This window comes from Podarcis pityusensis (assembly GCF_964106645.2).
Source record: "Podarcis pityusensis genome assembly, chromosome: 1".
In the NCBI taxonomy this organism is placed as follows: Eukaryota; Metazoa; Chordata; class Lepidosauria; order Squamata; family Lacertidae; genus Podarcis; species Podarcis pityusensis.
In genome coordinates this window covers 44,130,066-44,147,674 of record NC_138028.1, presented here as the reverse complement: position 1 = coordinate 44,147,674, position 17,609 = coordinate 44,130,066, and the positions used below count along the sequence as shown (strand labels likewise).

Here is a 17,609-nt window from a genome sequence, read left to right as displayed (position 1 = left end):
GAGTAGCCGGAATTTGCCTGCTTCCTTATTTGCTTGTGCTTTCCTGGTAGGTGGCAGCCATTTGGGGGCAGAAACCAGGGAGAGAAGGAGATTGAACAAATCAGTTTTTCCTTTCTCTCTTTTGTTGGTTGGCTGTAGCCATGTCAGGAAGCACTAGAGAGGGGAGAGATTGGACCACTCACAGATTTAAAATGTTCCCATGGGAAATAATTGAAATTGTCAGCTCGTGATACAAACTCTCAGCTACCAAACAATTTCACGGGAACCCACAGCGTTCAGAAAGCAGGACCTCCAGGTACTTCTTTGCACAGTGCCGAGTTAAACTATGGAACTTGCTCCTGAGGTAGTCATGGCTGCCAATTTATTATGGCTTTGCAAGAGGATTAATAAATAAATTCATGGAGGAGGCACGGTTGGAGGCAGCAACTGAATACCAGTAGCTGGAAACTACAGGAGGGGAGAGTATTCCTGTGCTTGAATTCTGCTTGCGGGTTTTCCAGAGGCATCTGACTGGCTTCTGTGGGAACGGGATGCCGGAGTGGATGGACCACTGCCCTGATCCACCAGGCTCTTTTTGTCACTACACAATGTTGCAGCACAGTTGCTGACAGGAATGAATTACACCTCTGCCCAAAGATTTGGCTGCAAATTTCATTGCCGAGCCAAATTCAATGTGATACTTTTTAGCGTAGTATAGTATTTATTGTTTTATTTATTCGATTTCTGCCCCACACCTTATTTCAAAGGTGGCAAACATAACAATACTCATACAATTTAAACTTCTTTTAAAAACAGTTTAAACCTCTTGGGGCTCCAACTCCCATCACCCCCATTTTAGGCAATGGTCAGGGGTTATAGGAGTTGTAATCCAACATCTGGGCACTCACGTTTGAAGAACACTTTGCTATGACATGCAGCTGCATGAAAATTGTGGAATGGGTGAGATATGGGTGAGCCACACCTACAGATAAGCCAAAGCCAGGCACTTGGAAAACATCTCATACTGTCTATTCTGTAGACCGTCTGGTTGAACCCCTTGAGCCAAAATTCCTATATATGCAACTATCCCTTAAAACACTCCCTAGTGTATTTTGCTAGACCTCTTATAAATTCTGGGACTCTTTTGTACACGCACACAGCAAAACGCATGTCACCTTGTTGTGACTAAAAGCTGTAATTTTATTTTTTTATTTTTTAAAAGCTATACCAGCATCCACCCCCTGAAGTATTCCTGTGAATGCTGTCACGCTGGCTACACTTCATTAAATGGACACACTGCAGAAATTCACACTTCAGCCTGTGAGTCACATCATGCCTAAGGCCAAAGGATATCCGGCAGCACACACCTTTGGCTAATTATGGCTTAGTGTAAAAGAAGAAATGAAAGAGATGAAGCCATGCGTGTTGTCACCTCTGCTAACCATAAGAGGCAGTTTACAGTCTTCTCATTGTGTGTGTATGTATAATTGCATGTTCTCTTCTATCCCTTAAATATTTTGAAGTCACAACCTGTATGGTACTCACAGGTGGATATTATGCTCCAAATTCATGTTTCTTTTTAAAAAGGGGGGGGGGTAGAATCGTGACCATCATGAAATGTCTTGGGTTACAGTGTTAGTTTTTGGGTTTGTTTGGTTTTTTTAAAAAAAAAAACTTCAGTTTCTTTGTTCTTTCAACTAGCAGTCTCACCAGACTATTTATTTCTGCACTCCACTGCTGTATGTACCAAATTCCAACAACAATACTAAATATAATTGCCTACTTACTCTTTGGGACCAATCAAACCATATACAATGGTACCTCGGTTTAAGAACAGGCCTGTTTACGAACTATTCGGTATAAGAACTCCGCAAAACCGGAATTAGTGTTCCGGTTAGCGAACTTTACCTCGGTCTATGAATGGAAGCCAGACAGTGGAAGGGCACCGGCAGTGGGAGGCCTCATTAGGGAAAGCGTGCCTCAGTTTAAGAACGGCTTTGGTTTAAGAACAGACTTCCAGAACGGATTAAGTTCATAAACCGAGGTACCACTATATTTCTACTACACAAGCAAAGACAAAGGAATAGAATCTGCCTGCTCATATGATGCTGTTGTGAAATTCTCCAAAGTAGGCAATGCAAGAATCTGTAGAATGATTCTTAGCTCATCCAAAGAAATTTTCTAGATGCCAGGGAGCTGAACCAGCTATAATATCCTAAACAGATAGTGATAACATTCAACAAGGCAGAACAGCCCGAAGTAACATTTCTTCAAGCCATGAGAACAGGAAAAAATGGTTCATTTGACAGATGAAAAGAATTACAGTAGAAGGCAACCCTAGAATATAAATGGACATGAGGAACTGCTTTTTTTTAAAGCATGTGGGGAGGAGATAAAGACCAGATATAAATATGAGAACACACTGACCTTATGCAATATTTCTTTTTGTTGTTACAGAAATAAAGCCATAAAAGCAAATATTATGTCAGAAATAATAATGATTCCAAGAGAGTTTTGCATACAAGCCAATGAGGATTGTCAGCTAATATCCATTTAGAATGACCTTGTTTATCTCTCTGTTGTAGGCCAACTTCTCCAAGCTGTTATGGGCTACAATTTCCATCAGCCCCAGCATGGCCAGTGGTTAGGGAGGATGGGCATATTAGTCCAAAACATCTGAGGTTACCAGCCAGGGGAAAGCTACTGTATGGTTATTTATTTGTAAACCGCAGGCACCCAAGACAACTCTCACAGTCCTTATTAAAAGGCAAAGGACCCCTGACTATGGGGTGCAGCGCTCATTTCCGCTTTCAGGCCAAGGGAGCAGGTGTTTGTCCGCAGACAGCTTTTCCTGGTCATGTGGCTAGCATGACTAAACAGCTTCTGACACACAGAACACCATGATGAGTGCTAGAGCGCACAGAAACATCATTTACCTTCCTGCCACAGTGGTACCTATTTATCTACTTGCACTGGTATGCTTTCAAAGTGCTAGGTTGGCGGGAGCTGGGACAAATCAATGGGATCTCACTCTAGATTCAAACTGCTGACCTTATGACTGGCAAACCCAAGAGGCTCAGTGATTTAGACCACAGCGCCACCCGTGTCCCCTCAGCAAATAAATGACAGAGCTTCTGTGACTGCTGGATAGTTCTTGGTTGTATGCCACCCCAGTCTTTGAAAGGTGAGAGATTCCAGGCACTTACCCAGGGTTCAGTTTCTTTGGAATGAGGGCCAGTGGAGACTGTGGTCTCTTTAGGATGTATGGTTTATTTACACATATATACAACCTGAGTCTAAGGCAGAGGGGTTCACAGTGGGAGATTAGCAGCCAAACCTAACAAATGCATATTCTTGCTAGTTTACATGAGAAGCAGCTAATGCCATGGAGCTGTATTGCTGATAATCAAATACTCATACCATAGAAATACAATTGGTAGAGAGGGCTCTGTGTGATGTCATATTCCCCTCCTCTCTGGAGAGGAAGAAGCACATAGTACCTCCTGTTAGTCTCTCTTCTGTTGATCAGAGTTGGATGCAGACATGCCTCTGCTTGCTCAAGCTTTAGACACATGCCTGAAGCTGGTTATACTGTAAATAAATCATTTTGGATAATAAAGTAAGTATATCTTAAAGTTGTTGCCTGATTCTTTGTTAAGTGGGGTAAGGAGGAGGAAGCCAGCTTACTTTGCAGCTGGACTTCCTCAAAAACAGGGGTTTACAGCCTCATTCCTATGCTTTTAAATTGGCTGCTGCTGATGGGATTTTGAAACTCTGTTCTACCTACACACATGGGGGCCTGGAGAGATAAACTGAATTACTATATCCTCTCCTGTTCATTAAAACCCATCCCACATTAACACCCCAACAGATCTTGCTTCTCCACTAGCCACAGCCTTGGGTTCCAGGGCAAATCAAGCACGGGTCTGTATTCAGCTTCTCAGCCTGATTTATTACTGCTCAGCTCTCTCCCACAACTCTGACCACTGTCTTTCTAGCCACCAGCCAGGCAAGAGGAAAATCCCACCCATTTGCCCTATGGTACACAGCAACTTTGTTGGTTATGCTAATCATGGTGTTTAAGTGGCCAGCTAAGACCACTGTATTGCAACTGCCTAAAGGGACGAGTTGCGACAGCTTGCTCTCATACCTCTATCCCCAGAGATAGTAAAGGTAAAAGGGCCCCTGAACGTTAGGTCCAGTCACGGATGACTCTGGGGTTGCGGCGCTCATCTCGCTTTATTGGCCGAGGGAGCCGGCGTACAGCTTCCGGGTCATGTGGCCAGCATGACTAAGCCGCTTCTGGCGAATCAGGGCAGCACACGGAAATGCCGTTTACCTTCCCGCCGGAGCGGTACCTGTTTATCTACTTGCACTTTGACGTGCTTTCGAACTGCTAGGTTGGCAGGAGCAGGGACCGAGCAACGGGAGCTCACCCTGTTGCGGGGAGTCGAACTGCCGACCTTCTGCTCGGCAAGTCCTAGGCTCTGTGGTTTAACCCACATCGCCACCCGTGTGCCCCCACAGAGCCACCCGTGTCCCATCCCCAGAGATACAGGAACCCAATAATTAGAAGGGACTCAGGGCATAGATGCAGACTGACCCAAACCAGCAACAATTTATAACTGATGCACATTTCAGCTTCTTTTACTGCTTCAACAGTAGAATGTGATAAATTGGATCTGCCACAATTCTGCATTCTGGGAAATAGGTTGAAGCTCATTTTGTTCATGATGAAGCAGTAGCTTAAGTATTTCACTACAAGCCCATATTGTGAGTCAGTACATCAACCTTCAAAAAGTGGGTTGACTGATAGCATGCTGCCTTACAAGCTGTGTTTATGATGCAGAAGCTCTCTGTTCCCTCCTTCATCTTCCTGCAAGCAAAACAGCAACCCAGATGAATCATTTCAGTGAAATCCCTAGCCTGACTGGCCTACAGGTCACATCCTAGCTCACACCAATGAACAGAGTAACTGATTCTTAGAGACACTTCATGTTACCTCAGGAGAAAGCTGTGTCCATACAAAAGCACTTGAAACCAAACCCATGATAGCCCTTAATCCATTGTGAGAGTTTTATACATCCTTCACCACACATGAGATTCAGCTTTCAGACCATGATGGGAAATGTCAGAGAAATAGTGCTTCCCAATATTATTTCTTACAAAAATATTGATCACTCTTTCAGTCCTACTTTGATCCCCCTGTCTTCTGTCCTGCCAGTCCCAATGGGCACCAGTCACGACTGGTGTTAGGACTGCAGCCACACAGGTTGAGCTGCATTATAGTTAAAGGGCTTGGAATTAAGCCAGAATTATATGAATAGGACCTGCAAAACTGAAATCCCTATAAAATGAGCAGATCCCTTGCAAACTCTGTGGCGGCCCAATGGCATCTGTATGCAGAGGGGATTAGACTAGTTGATCTGTATGTCTCATTTACAAACATTTAATGCCCAAAGCTCTGTGTGTTGAGCGATGGAGAACAGATATAGTGCACTGATATGGACTGCACGCCAATCTAAAGCAATTGGCATCACCTGGTGGCAGACTTTGAGAACAATGTGGACAATTTTCAGCCCTTGCAACCCTCACTCCAGCAGAGGTTTATGTTATGACGCTCACTGGGTCACCTTGGGTCAGTTATTATCTCATCACCAATCCACATGGCTGTTGTGAGAATAAAGCAGGGAAGGGAATCATGTATGCTGCCCAAGGTTCATGGGAGGTAGATTGGGGTAAAGATTAGATGTTCATGGTTGTTAGTCAACTGCATCTTTCTAATGCTGCTAATGAATATATTTATAGAATCATGTCTAAATAATAAATAGCAAAACTAAGGGGCTTTCTCTTAAATTGAAAATGTAAGTCAAGCTGGCAATCACTGATTATACAAAAACAAGGGTGACTTCAGAAACTGGCTCCTTCCAGAAACTGGACACTCTTCCAGCAGCACAACCACTCCAAGTTGTCTTACAGCAGTGGTGGCCAAACTTGGCCCTCCAGCTGTTTTGGGACTACAATTCCCATCATCCCTGACCACAGGTCTTAGAGGTTCCATGCTGCAGTCATTGCCTTGTTAAGTTCTGTATAAGTAAGGCTATCAACCAGCACTCTCATGCAAACGCAAGCTCCAGGACATTTTGAGCTCTTAATAAGAAGGAAGCAGTACCCACGGTGCAAATTAAGTCATGGCAGTGGGTACTACATAAGAACTCCAAAAAAGATGGGAGTTGACAGTGGCCGGTCAAAGTTGCTCTACGGGAGTGTTAGCACTTCCATTACGATGGGGACTTGATTTTTTGTTTCTCCCAAAGGTATTCATTACTGATAGGACACAATTCTACCTTATTCTTGCTAAGTGAAAGTTGGAAAATGCAGAGTCAAGGCAGAGTTCCAGTCTCCCACCAGATTCTTCCCCACCAAGACCCCACCATGGTCTTGGAAGTCCACATTCTCAGGGAGTCCCATCCATGAACTACAGTATTTAGCAAGGGAAAAGGTACAGTTCTGCCAAAGAGGGTGGTGTGTATCATAACAACCTCCCTCTTCTAGAACTTTTACCGATTTGCAGCCACTTCACTAGGCTACAGTAGAGACAACATGGTCCCAAATGAGTCAGCGGAGTGCCTAACTGCTATTTAGCTCCTCCTCTTCCAGAACTATCTTCCCTGGTCATTAAACATTTATGTAACTCATTAATGCCTATTTCCTTTTCAGACTGCTTCCTTCCTACTCAGCAGAGCAAGACTTTCATTTTGTAACCGTTACTACAAGGAATGTGTGATGTAACTTGTACCCAATAAAACATTTTTCATAGAAATAATGGTTCATGGCCAGCTTTTAGCTGAAGACTATTTATTTTAATATTACAGATTCTCCATTTTATAGTTACTGAGATAGGCTCTGTGGTTAAATGTTTACAAAAATACCAGTTTTGGGAAAAATTCAGAAAAAGAGAGAATGTACAGTAAAAATGAAATCTGGCATTTCTTTATACTTTTTTTAAAAAAAACATTTCAGTCTATTTACAGATGTATTAAAAGTCAAATATCCAGAAATCTTGGTCAAATGAAAATGTGGCCATTTCATTTCAGGGTTTCAGTTGTCCTCTCGATTACAAAACACTCTCTATAAAATTCATAATCTTGAAATATTATTTACAAAAATCCCCATACATAATTTTCCAGACTATATTTGAAACAAAGCTCATAGAACTGTTTTAGGATGTACTTGGATTTGCCTTGGGGCCAAACACATATATGGAGGATGAGAGGAAAGAGATAATGATAAGAAAGGTATTCAGTACTTTGAAGATCCTTGCTGATTACTTACGCAGAGTTTTCCCTCTAATTCTTCGATGCCGATTGTTAAATTATAATGCATACGTACAGTCCCTCCAAACCAGCCGTTTTGTCAAAAAGTAAGGTGTCTTTAGTGGTATATTTTTCTGTCAGACCCCTATCTGGATTTTTTAAATAGCTTGATACAAATAGATGGTAGCCAAAAAAGGGCTGAGGGAAGAAGCAGAAAAATTGAGGGAAAAGTGTCCCAATGAGAAGTGGAGTTTCTAGCATACTGGTGGTGTCAGTGCAGACAAAATGGGAAATTAGCCAACTGAACTAATTTTGATCTCTAAACACAGAAGTGGTGGATTAGATTTTAACCAAGCAGGTTAGGATTACCATGCTAAGTTCCCTTCCAAATCCTAAGGCACTGAATGAACACCATGAAGCATGCAAGAAATGAGAATTTACAAAAGACTGAAGACCACAGAAGATACTGAATTGCTTCCTCCATTACACTGACAAGATCCTGCATCCCCATCAAGAACTTTTACTTTGTAGAATTACAAATCAAATCAAATTTAAAGCACATTGCTAAGGCTACATTTCGAAGTGAAGCTCTGGCATGGAGGGAGAGCATGTCTTAACCATTTCTCATTTTGTATCCTCTATCTTACCCCAAGCTGCTTTTAGTCCCATTAAGAAAAATATATTAATATCTGTATCTTTTCCTAGTGCAGGTAAAAGCATTTGGCTGCAATTTTCTGTGAAAAACTGAACCAGGCAAGAGAATAAATTCTAGTTTCCCTGTGCTTTTTTTTTTACTTTAAATTGGGAGTTTCAGTGGCTACACAGTACATTTAATCAACATCATGAGAAATGATAATGAAACTACCCATCATGTGCAAGTCCAACCCAATACACCTAACCTACACACAGATGGAGAGTGGGAGGGGCTTAATGTATAATGCAGGAGACTTTCCTGTATGAGCAAACTGGACCTTGTGTACTACTTTCAGAATGTATGCAGAAGACTGCCTATCGCCAGCTGGTTGAGCCTGGAGATAGGAGCTTCAAATATGAGTAAATCACAACAGGGAGTGGGAAGCCTTAATACTTTCTGCCAGGATAGCTGGAACACAGATCTACATTGCTTTGTACAATTATGCAAGACAAGAAAAATGCAGCAATTATCAGATTTAACAGTGATTGACCTGCTCAGAGCACTCAGATGCCATGTTAGTTCTCAAAATTTCTTATTTACAATCATTAGAAATAATCATTAACTTTTTGATATATATGAAATGTCATTATTTTATGTATTTACAAAAAAAGCCTGTGTACAAAAATATACGATCATTTTATAGTATGAAATCCCTTCACATTCACTAGGTTAAAAGCGAAGCCCCCAAACTATTCAATTTATAGATATTAGAAGAAAAAATACATCTTGTGCCTCAAATGCTTGCATGAGGCTCTTGAGTAATATGTTAAGATATATGTATATAAGCTATTCACAGTCCTGAATAATTTTTCTGAAATGCTAAAAATGTTTGAAAATATCTCAAATGGATGCTTTCTGTGACTGTCAGAAAAGGGCATAATTTATCTGACTAGTCTCTTACTCTTTATTGAATGTCATCTTTTACCAATCAAGTTCAAACATCTAGCCTCATATATTACATGCACACTGGCACATGCAACCTAAGAATCTAGATGTTGGAGATGTGTCATAATTGAAGTTCTGATTAACTATGAAAGCCTCTGAAAAATCAAACATTATTACCAAAAAGCACCTGAAGGTAAAGCCACAATACTATTTTGATTCTGCAGCCGCAGGTGCTAAAGTGAGTGTTTCATTACCGTCCTGACTTGGACTAGTCACTGGCTGTGCAGTTTTTATCTCTTTTGAAGCAACGGGTGCCAATGAAGGCATCACCTTAGTATTCTGTCCCTCTGATTCTAATGGAAAGTTAGCAGCTTTTAATCCAAGTGGTGCCAGTTTGGGCATAGGCCTCCATGCCATGTCAGCTTTGCCAGCTTCCAGGTTAGTTTTCATCTGCAGAATGGGAGGTGACACACTTCTTGTCTTTGCTGCAGATTGCTCAGTTTTTCCACTTCCACAACTATTTGCCGCTGAGTGATCAGGATTTGGGTCCTTTACTTCAGATCCTAACATGATTTTTAAAGCATCAGAATCAGACGAAGGATCTCCCGAGTTCTTGTTACCATCAGGTAGATCATCATCATCCAAGTGAAGCAGAAGAGGAGTTATGGAATCACTGCTCTCTTGAACTATTGAAAGGTCCTTAAAGCTCCCACTCATGGCACCAAATGGAAAGGGAGAGCCTTCTGCAGTAGTTGATTGCCTGCGACTTTCCATATCTCCTAGAGAAAAGCCAGAGCTCAGGGAGTTGGGGAGTTCTGATATGTCTGAAGCATCGTCATTCAGCTGCTGATTGAGAAATGCAATTTCATTCAGCAGAGAGGTGAGGGTTTCATCTGTGTCATCAGTCTCCTCTATGCCCATTAAGTCATTTGCATCCAGTGCTGGTTCATGTATTGCAGAGGCTACTTTTTGCAGCTCCATTTCTATCCCGGAGTCATTGGGTTCATTAATTTGCAGCTTTTGAAATGAAGACTCTTTTGATTTTTGTCCATCACTTCCCTTGTTCATCTGTTTTAACCTTGCCTGATTTACGGCTAACTCTTCAGGTTTTGTTGCAAGTGGTTCTGGGGATGCCTTCAAACTAGAGACATTTGTTACTTGTGGGAAATTCTCTTTTCGCTTAAGAGAATCATGTACTGCTCCAGTAGTGCCTCTCCCTTTTACAGAAGAAGGTTCTGCTTCTTCTGGTGACCGAAGATCAGAAGTTTTATGTGATACTACCTGCAAGGAAGACTCAGGTGTCTGGGAATCAGTATCCAAGGTTACATCAGGATTCTTATTTGCATCCAGGTTTAAATTTGTATCTTCTTCAGTAGCCAGTGATGTCACATTTACTATTCTTGGCATCATGAATGAGTCTTCAGTTTCTGTAAGCCAGAACAAAGAAAGGCCTGTTAGAATACTGGAGACAGGATCTGTCCTAAACGGCTTCTCCAAATGTAAACCACTTATCACTTCAACAGATCTCCTTCCTTGTTAGCCTCTGCCCGTTCAGGCCTTATAAACATACCCTGAAGTTTTTTTTGGGGGGGGGGAATTGCCCCAATCTGCATCACTTCACAGTTATTTATAATAAACCTCATTTGCCATTTTGTTGACATCTGAGAAACAGGGGGTCAGCAGTACTTAGCTAATTGGGAACCACTGCTCTAGATTATTTATGAAGTTAAAAAACACCAAAGTATTACTTGGGGGATCCCAAGATTTCCCTTCTCCGTAAAAACTATCCATTTATTTCTACTCTATGCTGCCTGCTCTTTAAGCAGTTACTGATTCAGAAGAGGACCACCCTCTTTCCATAACCCTGATAACCAATACTCTTGAAGAACTCCAACAGCTGGGCGAGGCAGGACTTCCTTTTGCAGAAGTAATAAAAAACATTCTCCTTCAGCAGGAATCAGGGTGGCAAGCCACATTTGGCCTGAGGGTCATTTTCATCTCTGGCCACCCACTGCTCTCGAATGCAAAACTCATGCATGTGCACAGTGTACACATACAGTACACACAGTGTACCCTCTTCCTCAGCTGATGAATTCAAACTGTTGCCTCAAAAGTGCGGTTTGCATCCCTTTCAGGGTAAGGGGCTGGGTGAGTTTACTTTATTTCTCTTTTTTCTTTTTGCAGTCCCAATCAGTGGACTGGCATGTGGACAAAAAGTGGAGTGGGGGGGACGACAAATTAGGACCCTGGACTGGGGTAAGGAAGTCCTGTAAAAAAAGGTATTTAAATAATAATTTCCACTATTTTAAGCTGAGCAGATGTTAAGCTAACTGGTCTGTCATTTCACAGATTCTTCACTGGACCCATTTAAAAAGCTGTGTTACATCAGCTACTTTCTAATTCTCTGGTGCAGAGGTCAATTTTAGGGACAATCTTCTGCTGCCTGTATCATTTCTGGGGCAATTCACACTATGGCCACTGACAACAACTACAGTGGTGCCTCGCAAGACGAAATTAATTCGTTCCGCAAGTTTTTTCTTCTTGCGAGTTTTTCGTCTTGCGAAGCACGGTTTCCCATAGGAATGCATTGAAAATCAATTAATGCGTTCCTAGGGAAACCGCTTGCCAGGCTGGCGGTGCGGAGAAGGGCTTTTCTCCCCACCGCAAGCCTTCAGGACAGGTACGGGAACAGAGGGGAAGGCGCGCAGCGCTTTCCCTCTGTTCCCGGGGCTTGCGTGGGAGGAGGGTTTTTCCTCCCCACCGCCAACATTCAGAACAGCATTCTGAATGTTGGCGGTGGGAAGGAAAACCCTCCTCCCACCCCAAGTCTTCAGGAAAGCCATCCGAAGCTGGGCGGCGGGAGAAGGTGTCCCCGCCCCCCCGCCCGGCATCGGAGCTTCGTTCCGATGCCGGGCGGCGGGAGGAGGCGTGTCCCCCCCCGCCCGGCATCGGAGCTTCGTTCCGATGCCGGGCGGCGGGAGGAGACGTCCCCCCCCCGCCCGGCATCGGAGCTTCGTTCCGATGCCGGGCGGCGGGAGGAGGCGTTCCCCCCCCCCGCCCGGCATTGGAGCTTCGTTCCGATGCTGGGCGGCGGGAGGAGGCGTTCCCCCCCCCCCGCCCGGCATCGGAGATTCGTTCCGATGCCGGGCGGCGGGAGGAGGCGTTCCCCCCCCGCCCGGCATCGGAGATTCGTTCCGATGCCGGGCGGCGGGAGGAGGCGTTCCCCCCCCCCGCCCGGCATCGGAGATTCGTTCCGAAGCCGGGCGGCGGGAGGAGGTCCGAGGACAGTGGGGAAGACGCGCTGCGCTTCCCCGCTGTCCCGGAGATTTCCCTATGGGCTGTCGTCTTGCGAAGCAAGCCCATAGGGAAATTCGTTTTGCGAAGCGCCTCCAAAACGGAAAACCCTTTCGTCTAGCGGGTTTTCCGTCTTGCGAGGCGTTCGTCTTGCGGGGTACCACTGTACTCATAGGTCCAGGCATACACGCCTTATCCTCAGACGTGCTGGATGCCAGTTGTTCATGAGGTAATCTTTATACTGCCAAATACACCCCTACCCCAGCACTGTACATGTGAATATAATGAAGTTTTTGTTACTGCAGCCACATTTTAAAGCAGCACAGGCCACATTTGCATGGGAACACCTGTGAGACTTGAGACATACACTATGAACTTCTTTAACTATAGTGATCGCATATGTTGCGAGTTCTAACACAAATCATTTGTGGGCAGTGCTGGAAAGTCTGCACTGTACATTTTTGGCAACAAAGGACTGTTGAGGTGAGACAGTAATATTTATTACATCCTGACAGGCTTATGTAGTTGTTTACATTTCCTTGAGTAGCCAGTCATTTTTGTGATCATTCTATGCTTCTTTTAAAGGTTTTTCATGTTGCTGTACACCGCCCTGATCTTTTGCAAGAGGGTAGTATATAAGTATTTCTATAAATCAATTAAATACAATAGGGAGAAAGAGGAAGCATGTAAGTTATTGCAGTTAGAATTCATTTTTTCAGTGCCAGAAATTTAGTAAGGAACTCATGCAAGTTTACCTGAAGTGAGCTCTGGAGCTGTTTCTGCAACTGGAGTGAGTGAGTTACTGGTTACAGCAGACAAGGTAATGGGAACTGTGGAGTTCGGAAGGATACCTTTCACTTCCACTGGTACTGCTGAGCCTGGCAACTGAATCATCACAGAAGCAATACCTTATATTAAGCGAGAAACAGTGAGTTAACTTTCACACATACTGTCAAGGAAAAAAATATTAAGCAGATTAGCTATTATGGTAAACACATGGTTTCAGAGGAACATTTTGTTTCATCTCATCTAGTAACAGGTACCATCCACAAGATTCCTTGTACTATTTGTATATCAATATCTCCTTGATATTCCTTCAGCAAAAATCAATTATCTACTTCTCTAAGGCATAGATACAGAAATAAGTATTACATTTTTTAAATATCAAGACTGGAAACTGGAAGAGACAACCTAAGAGAAATATTTTTCACTTTTTATGAAGAATGCTTGCTTTGAAAAGTTCCATTCAGAAATAGTCACGCATCCAGCTTTGATTTTTCAGTCATTCTGTGACCCTTACCTGGCTGTCCTGTCCCATTACTGCTGTCAGCCTCTGATTTGAGTTCAGTTTGCAGGAGTGTGGAAGGGAAGGCAGCAACTTGTCCTGGCACCAAGGGACTCTTGAATGCAAGCACCTGGCCATTTGCTGTCATTACTAGGCTAGCATTTGTTAATGTCATGGGTATGTCCCCTACAGGGAAGTCAAAAGAAAGATGTGTGAAGATAAGAGTGTAAAAAGTGAAGCAGCGTTATATATATATCAATATTAACTTCACCAATCAACCTCGTAGCATTCAAAAATGTAACCCACTGTTACCAATACTAACAAATTTAACATCACACAGCAAGTTTTAAGCAGCAAATGTGAAAACAAATTAATTTTGCAGAAAATATTAAAATAAGATGGCAGTAACAAAGTACTGTCTTACACAGGCTGAACTATATACTAGAGGTATGTGAGAATTACATGTTTTCTATTGGTAAGTCTCCTTACTTTTGTTTTAATTAAAAAAAACTTGCACTATGCATAATATAGCAGGCTATGTGAGACTTGCAGATACAATGCTTCCAAGAATACCCTTTTGCTTAGATTCCCATTTGTGTGATATTCAACTAATCCATGTTCACTTAGCCTACCTGTGGAACAGCTTCCTTTCCTGGAAAGTATCAATGGTTTTGTATGCTTGCTGGACAAGGTTGCTGGTTTCATCTCTTTAAAGAGAGAAGAGGGGCTGTTTTCCACTGAGGGCTTAGCAGTCTCCTGAGTTTCAACCACATCCATAGGTTCTGCTTGCTGCTGCTTCTTTTGTGCTTCTACCGCTTTCTGTTTTGCATAAATGTATTCTAGCTTCTTCAAGACTACTTCCTGTGTCTTGCCTACAGAGGAAAGGAGTAGTCAAGTTCTCCCTCATATCTAGCATACTTCCCGAAACTTAAACATGCAGTGTTTCATAGAACAAAACTTACACAACATTACTTGACATACCTAGACAACTTTACAGGTCTTGGGGTTTAATTTCCATGGAGTAAAAAACTTCAGCAACTTAGTACCTTTCATGTATTTGAAATAGTAGCTCTTGGGACAATCCCAGGATCCCCATATCCCAGAGGCTCTCTTCAGGTTTTACGGCTTTCTCTTTAATGTCAACTCACCTGAAAGGGCAGATACTTTACGGATCAAGGTGTCCTGCTTGCGCATCAACAAGTTTTTCTGACCCAAGAGTTTGTCTGCTTGATCCGTTAGCCCCTGTATCTCTTCCAAGGCCTGAAAAAGGACCAAGGACTCACTTTTAGATTCCAGTAGAATATACCTAAAAGTAAATAAAGGCAGCTTCTCTTTCTTCCTACTTATGTGGAAGAGAGATTTGTGAAAAGTTAAACAAAAAAACTGCAAACTGCTTCTGCTACATTCTGAAGATGGATCTCCTGAGAGCGTTTTAGAGGAAAAAGCAGCACTCTACAAAGAAGGCAAGTCAAATACCAGGCAAAAACAGTGTGAATGATAAACTGCAGTTGTTTTGCTTTTGTTTTTACCAAAAGTGCTATGAAAAAGAATTGATGAGACACAAAATAGGCACTTAAGAGGTTTTCAATTGCTATTCACATGTCTTTTGAGTTTCCAGTATGTAATGCAGAGATGAAATGCTCAGTTGATTAATCCATTTGATTAATCAATTAAAACTTTTTCATAAATTAAAAATGTGTCTCTACTTAATTGGGAAGATCTTTTGAAAAGCAATAGTTAGTTTGACAAGCAAGTCTTAAATATCTCTGTGAACTGCCCTCATAGAAAAGGGACCACTCCCTTCTCTCACGCAGAGGATGGGATGCCTTTTCTAATATAGTTGCGGCCATGAGACATACAAGCTTTAAAAATCCAAACAAAGCATTTTCTCTTTGGAATGACTGTTCTTGCTCAAAAATCCAATTTATGCTGATTTATACCACTAAAAAAATCAATTAATCAATCAAAGATTCTTTAGTCAGTTTAGTTGCCGTGATAGTAAGTTGATGAATAGTAACTGCAGAAATGTCCATCTCTTTTTCTGTCAACATGCAACTTTGTCCTACTGCCTCCCTCCAAACTATAAAATACCAACCTGCTTCAGGATGAAACATTTGGAAACCTTGGGGACCATCTGCAATCCTAAAGTAACCTTCAGTTTTTCAAAGAGTCTCCTCATTTCCTTACGACGGCGACGTTCATTTGCTGTGTGTGTTTCGCGGTAATTCGAAAAGGTTTCTTCCTCATTCTTTGGTTTTTTGTTTGGCAATTCAGGTTGTGGCTGAAAAGCAAAAACACAGCTCCTCTTGAGAACTGTTCAAAACATATAGACATGCAGCCCGAACAGTGACTCGTACATGTATAACTTTAAGTCCTGGTCCAGCATTTCAACAAAACTGAGCAGAACTTTTAAAAGGTGGAGCTTAAGGAGGTATCTGACTCTGGAGATGCTGCACGGGAAATGAGTGAGCCATGAATGAAGCAGAGCAAAAGCTATTGATTCTCAGTTAGAACAATGAGTGTTACCAAACCTAGGCACAACTACATGTGCCAGGAATGCCCTCAGCGGTGGTGGTCACAAATCAAGTCCAAAGTATATAACAAATTAATTCTGCAGAAAACATTAAAATAAGATGGCAGTAACAAAGTACTCTCTTATACAGGCTGAACTATGAGCAACCCACCTGAGCCAATGATTCACTAAAACTATTAAAATTGGGACAGAAACACCAGCAGGCAAAAAAACCCCAAATAAAGGAAAAATCTCCAGGTGTTAGAAATGAAATACATTTTTAAATATTGAATTTCTTGCACTTGGATTCCCCCCCCCCCCTTTTCCCTCTCTTCTCTAGTAACAGCAATGAGTGCAAAAGAGAAGCATGTAGCAATGCAGACTCTTCTGCAATAGCCAGTCCTTGGAACCTTCATTTTCTTGTTCTCAATATCTCATAGCCAAGCTGGCCCCCTATAGCTTGAGAGAAGAACCAGATGCTGTTAACAATGGCACCCCCATACAGAGCTCTCCTGTTTTTCCCTGCTTTTCGACATTCATACTCTGTCTCGCTGGACGAGAAACACTGGTAAGTCTTACTAAATATTATGGAGGTGGAGCGGGGCATGATACAGGATTTGCATATTAGGTACTAAACAGCAGCACATCTTGCTCCACCCTTAGAGACACTAAAAAATAAACTGGTGCATCTTTGGGACTGGCAACATGTATTACAGAGAAGAAGAAAAACAAGTAAGCAGACGTGTATCTACCTTGGGAGTCTTGGCAATCTTCTGACTAGAATGGTCATGCACAGAGTTCCTGCAGGACAAAAATGGATGTCATTTTGGTTGTGCGGGTTTCCAGTCGGGTTTATCTTAAGACACATGGATGCCCCTGTCCCTCAGAGGAGCAATTCTTTGTCACAAAGGACTAACTGCTTGTCCTGGGTCCCTACGAAGGATCATCTTTTCCCCCCTTCAGAATGGCACCCAAAACCCTCATTCTTCATGGCAGTGTGGTGCAGCTATAATGTCTCTGAAGGTCTCCAGGTCAACTACCTTGGCCTCAAGAAAACAATCTTGTTCCCTGAAGCACCATGTCTTCTGTGGCAGGGGGTGCTACATGGGGCCCCAAGCCTCTTCCTCCAAAGAGGTCTCATTAGCGCCTAGGTCAAGTGAGATCATTACATTTTTAATGATCTAGAACTACATAACTGATGGTAAAAATATTACAATTATTATTATTTTAACTGCTTACAATTGTTTGGATAGTATGACATGGGCAGCTGTCGCTTTCAGCCGAGCAATGTTAATTTGCTCTGTGAGTTCCTCCACAGTTTCAATGTCCACATTCTCCTCTGATCCATTAGATTCACTTTCACTCTGAAGCAAGATTTAAAAGACAATGATCAACTTACAGACAATTCACAGCAAGACATGCTAGTTCTTTTTAAAAAATAAGTACGTAAGAAAAAACTACATCTTTAAGAAGTGATAATATAATTCACAGCAATTTTTCTATGCAACAACTGCATTGATAAAATTAAGTATTTTTTAACACTAAAGCAGATATAACATTGATATAAAAACAAGTATTGAATCACTGAGGAAGTATAGCAGAATTCATAAACGTAAAAGTATAAGCAAACAATAATCAGTTTAA

The 17,609-nt window shown here is 42.3% G+C and overlaps 1 protein-coding gene across 6 annotated transcripts in view; it reads right to left on the bottom strand.

Moving 5' to 3' along the window:
* Positions 1–6,820: 6,820 nt before the first annotated feature.
* Positions 6,821–17,609, bottom strand: part of LOC308471900 (MAX gene-associated protein-like) — a gene marked incomplete at its 5' end in the record, with an annotated part of 39,074 nt that continues 28,285 nt past the window's right edge. For all 6 annotated transcript variants that reach the window (XM_080996201.1, XM_080996197.1, XM_080996200.1 and 3 more), the window contains 8 exons: positions 6,821–10,301; positions 12,924–13,076; positions 13,469–13,639; positions 14,086–14,325; positions 14,602–14,713; positions 15,549–15,734; positions 16,718–16,766; positions 17,205–17,329. In XM_080996201.1, coding sequence (XP_080852327.1) covers positions 9,082–10,301; positions 12,924–13,076; positions 13,469–13,639; positions 14,086–14,325; positions 14,602–14,713; positions 15,549–15,734; positions 16,718–16,766; positions 17,205–17,329 — 2,256 coding nt within the window. In that variant the 3' untranslated portion in view covers positions 6,821–9,081. The remainder of the gene's footprint in view (positions 10,302–12,923; positions 13,077–13,468; positions 13,640–14,085; positions 14,326–14,601; positions 14,714–15,548; positions 15,735–16,717; positions 16,767–17,204; positions 17,330–17,609) is intronic.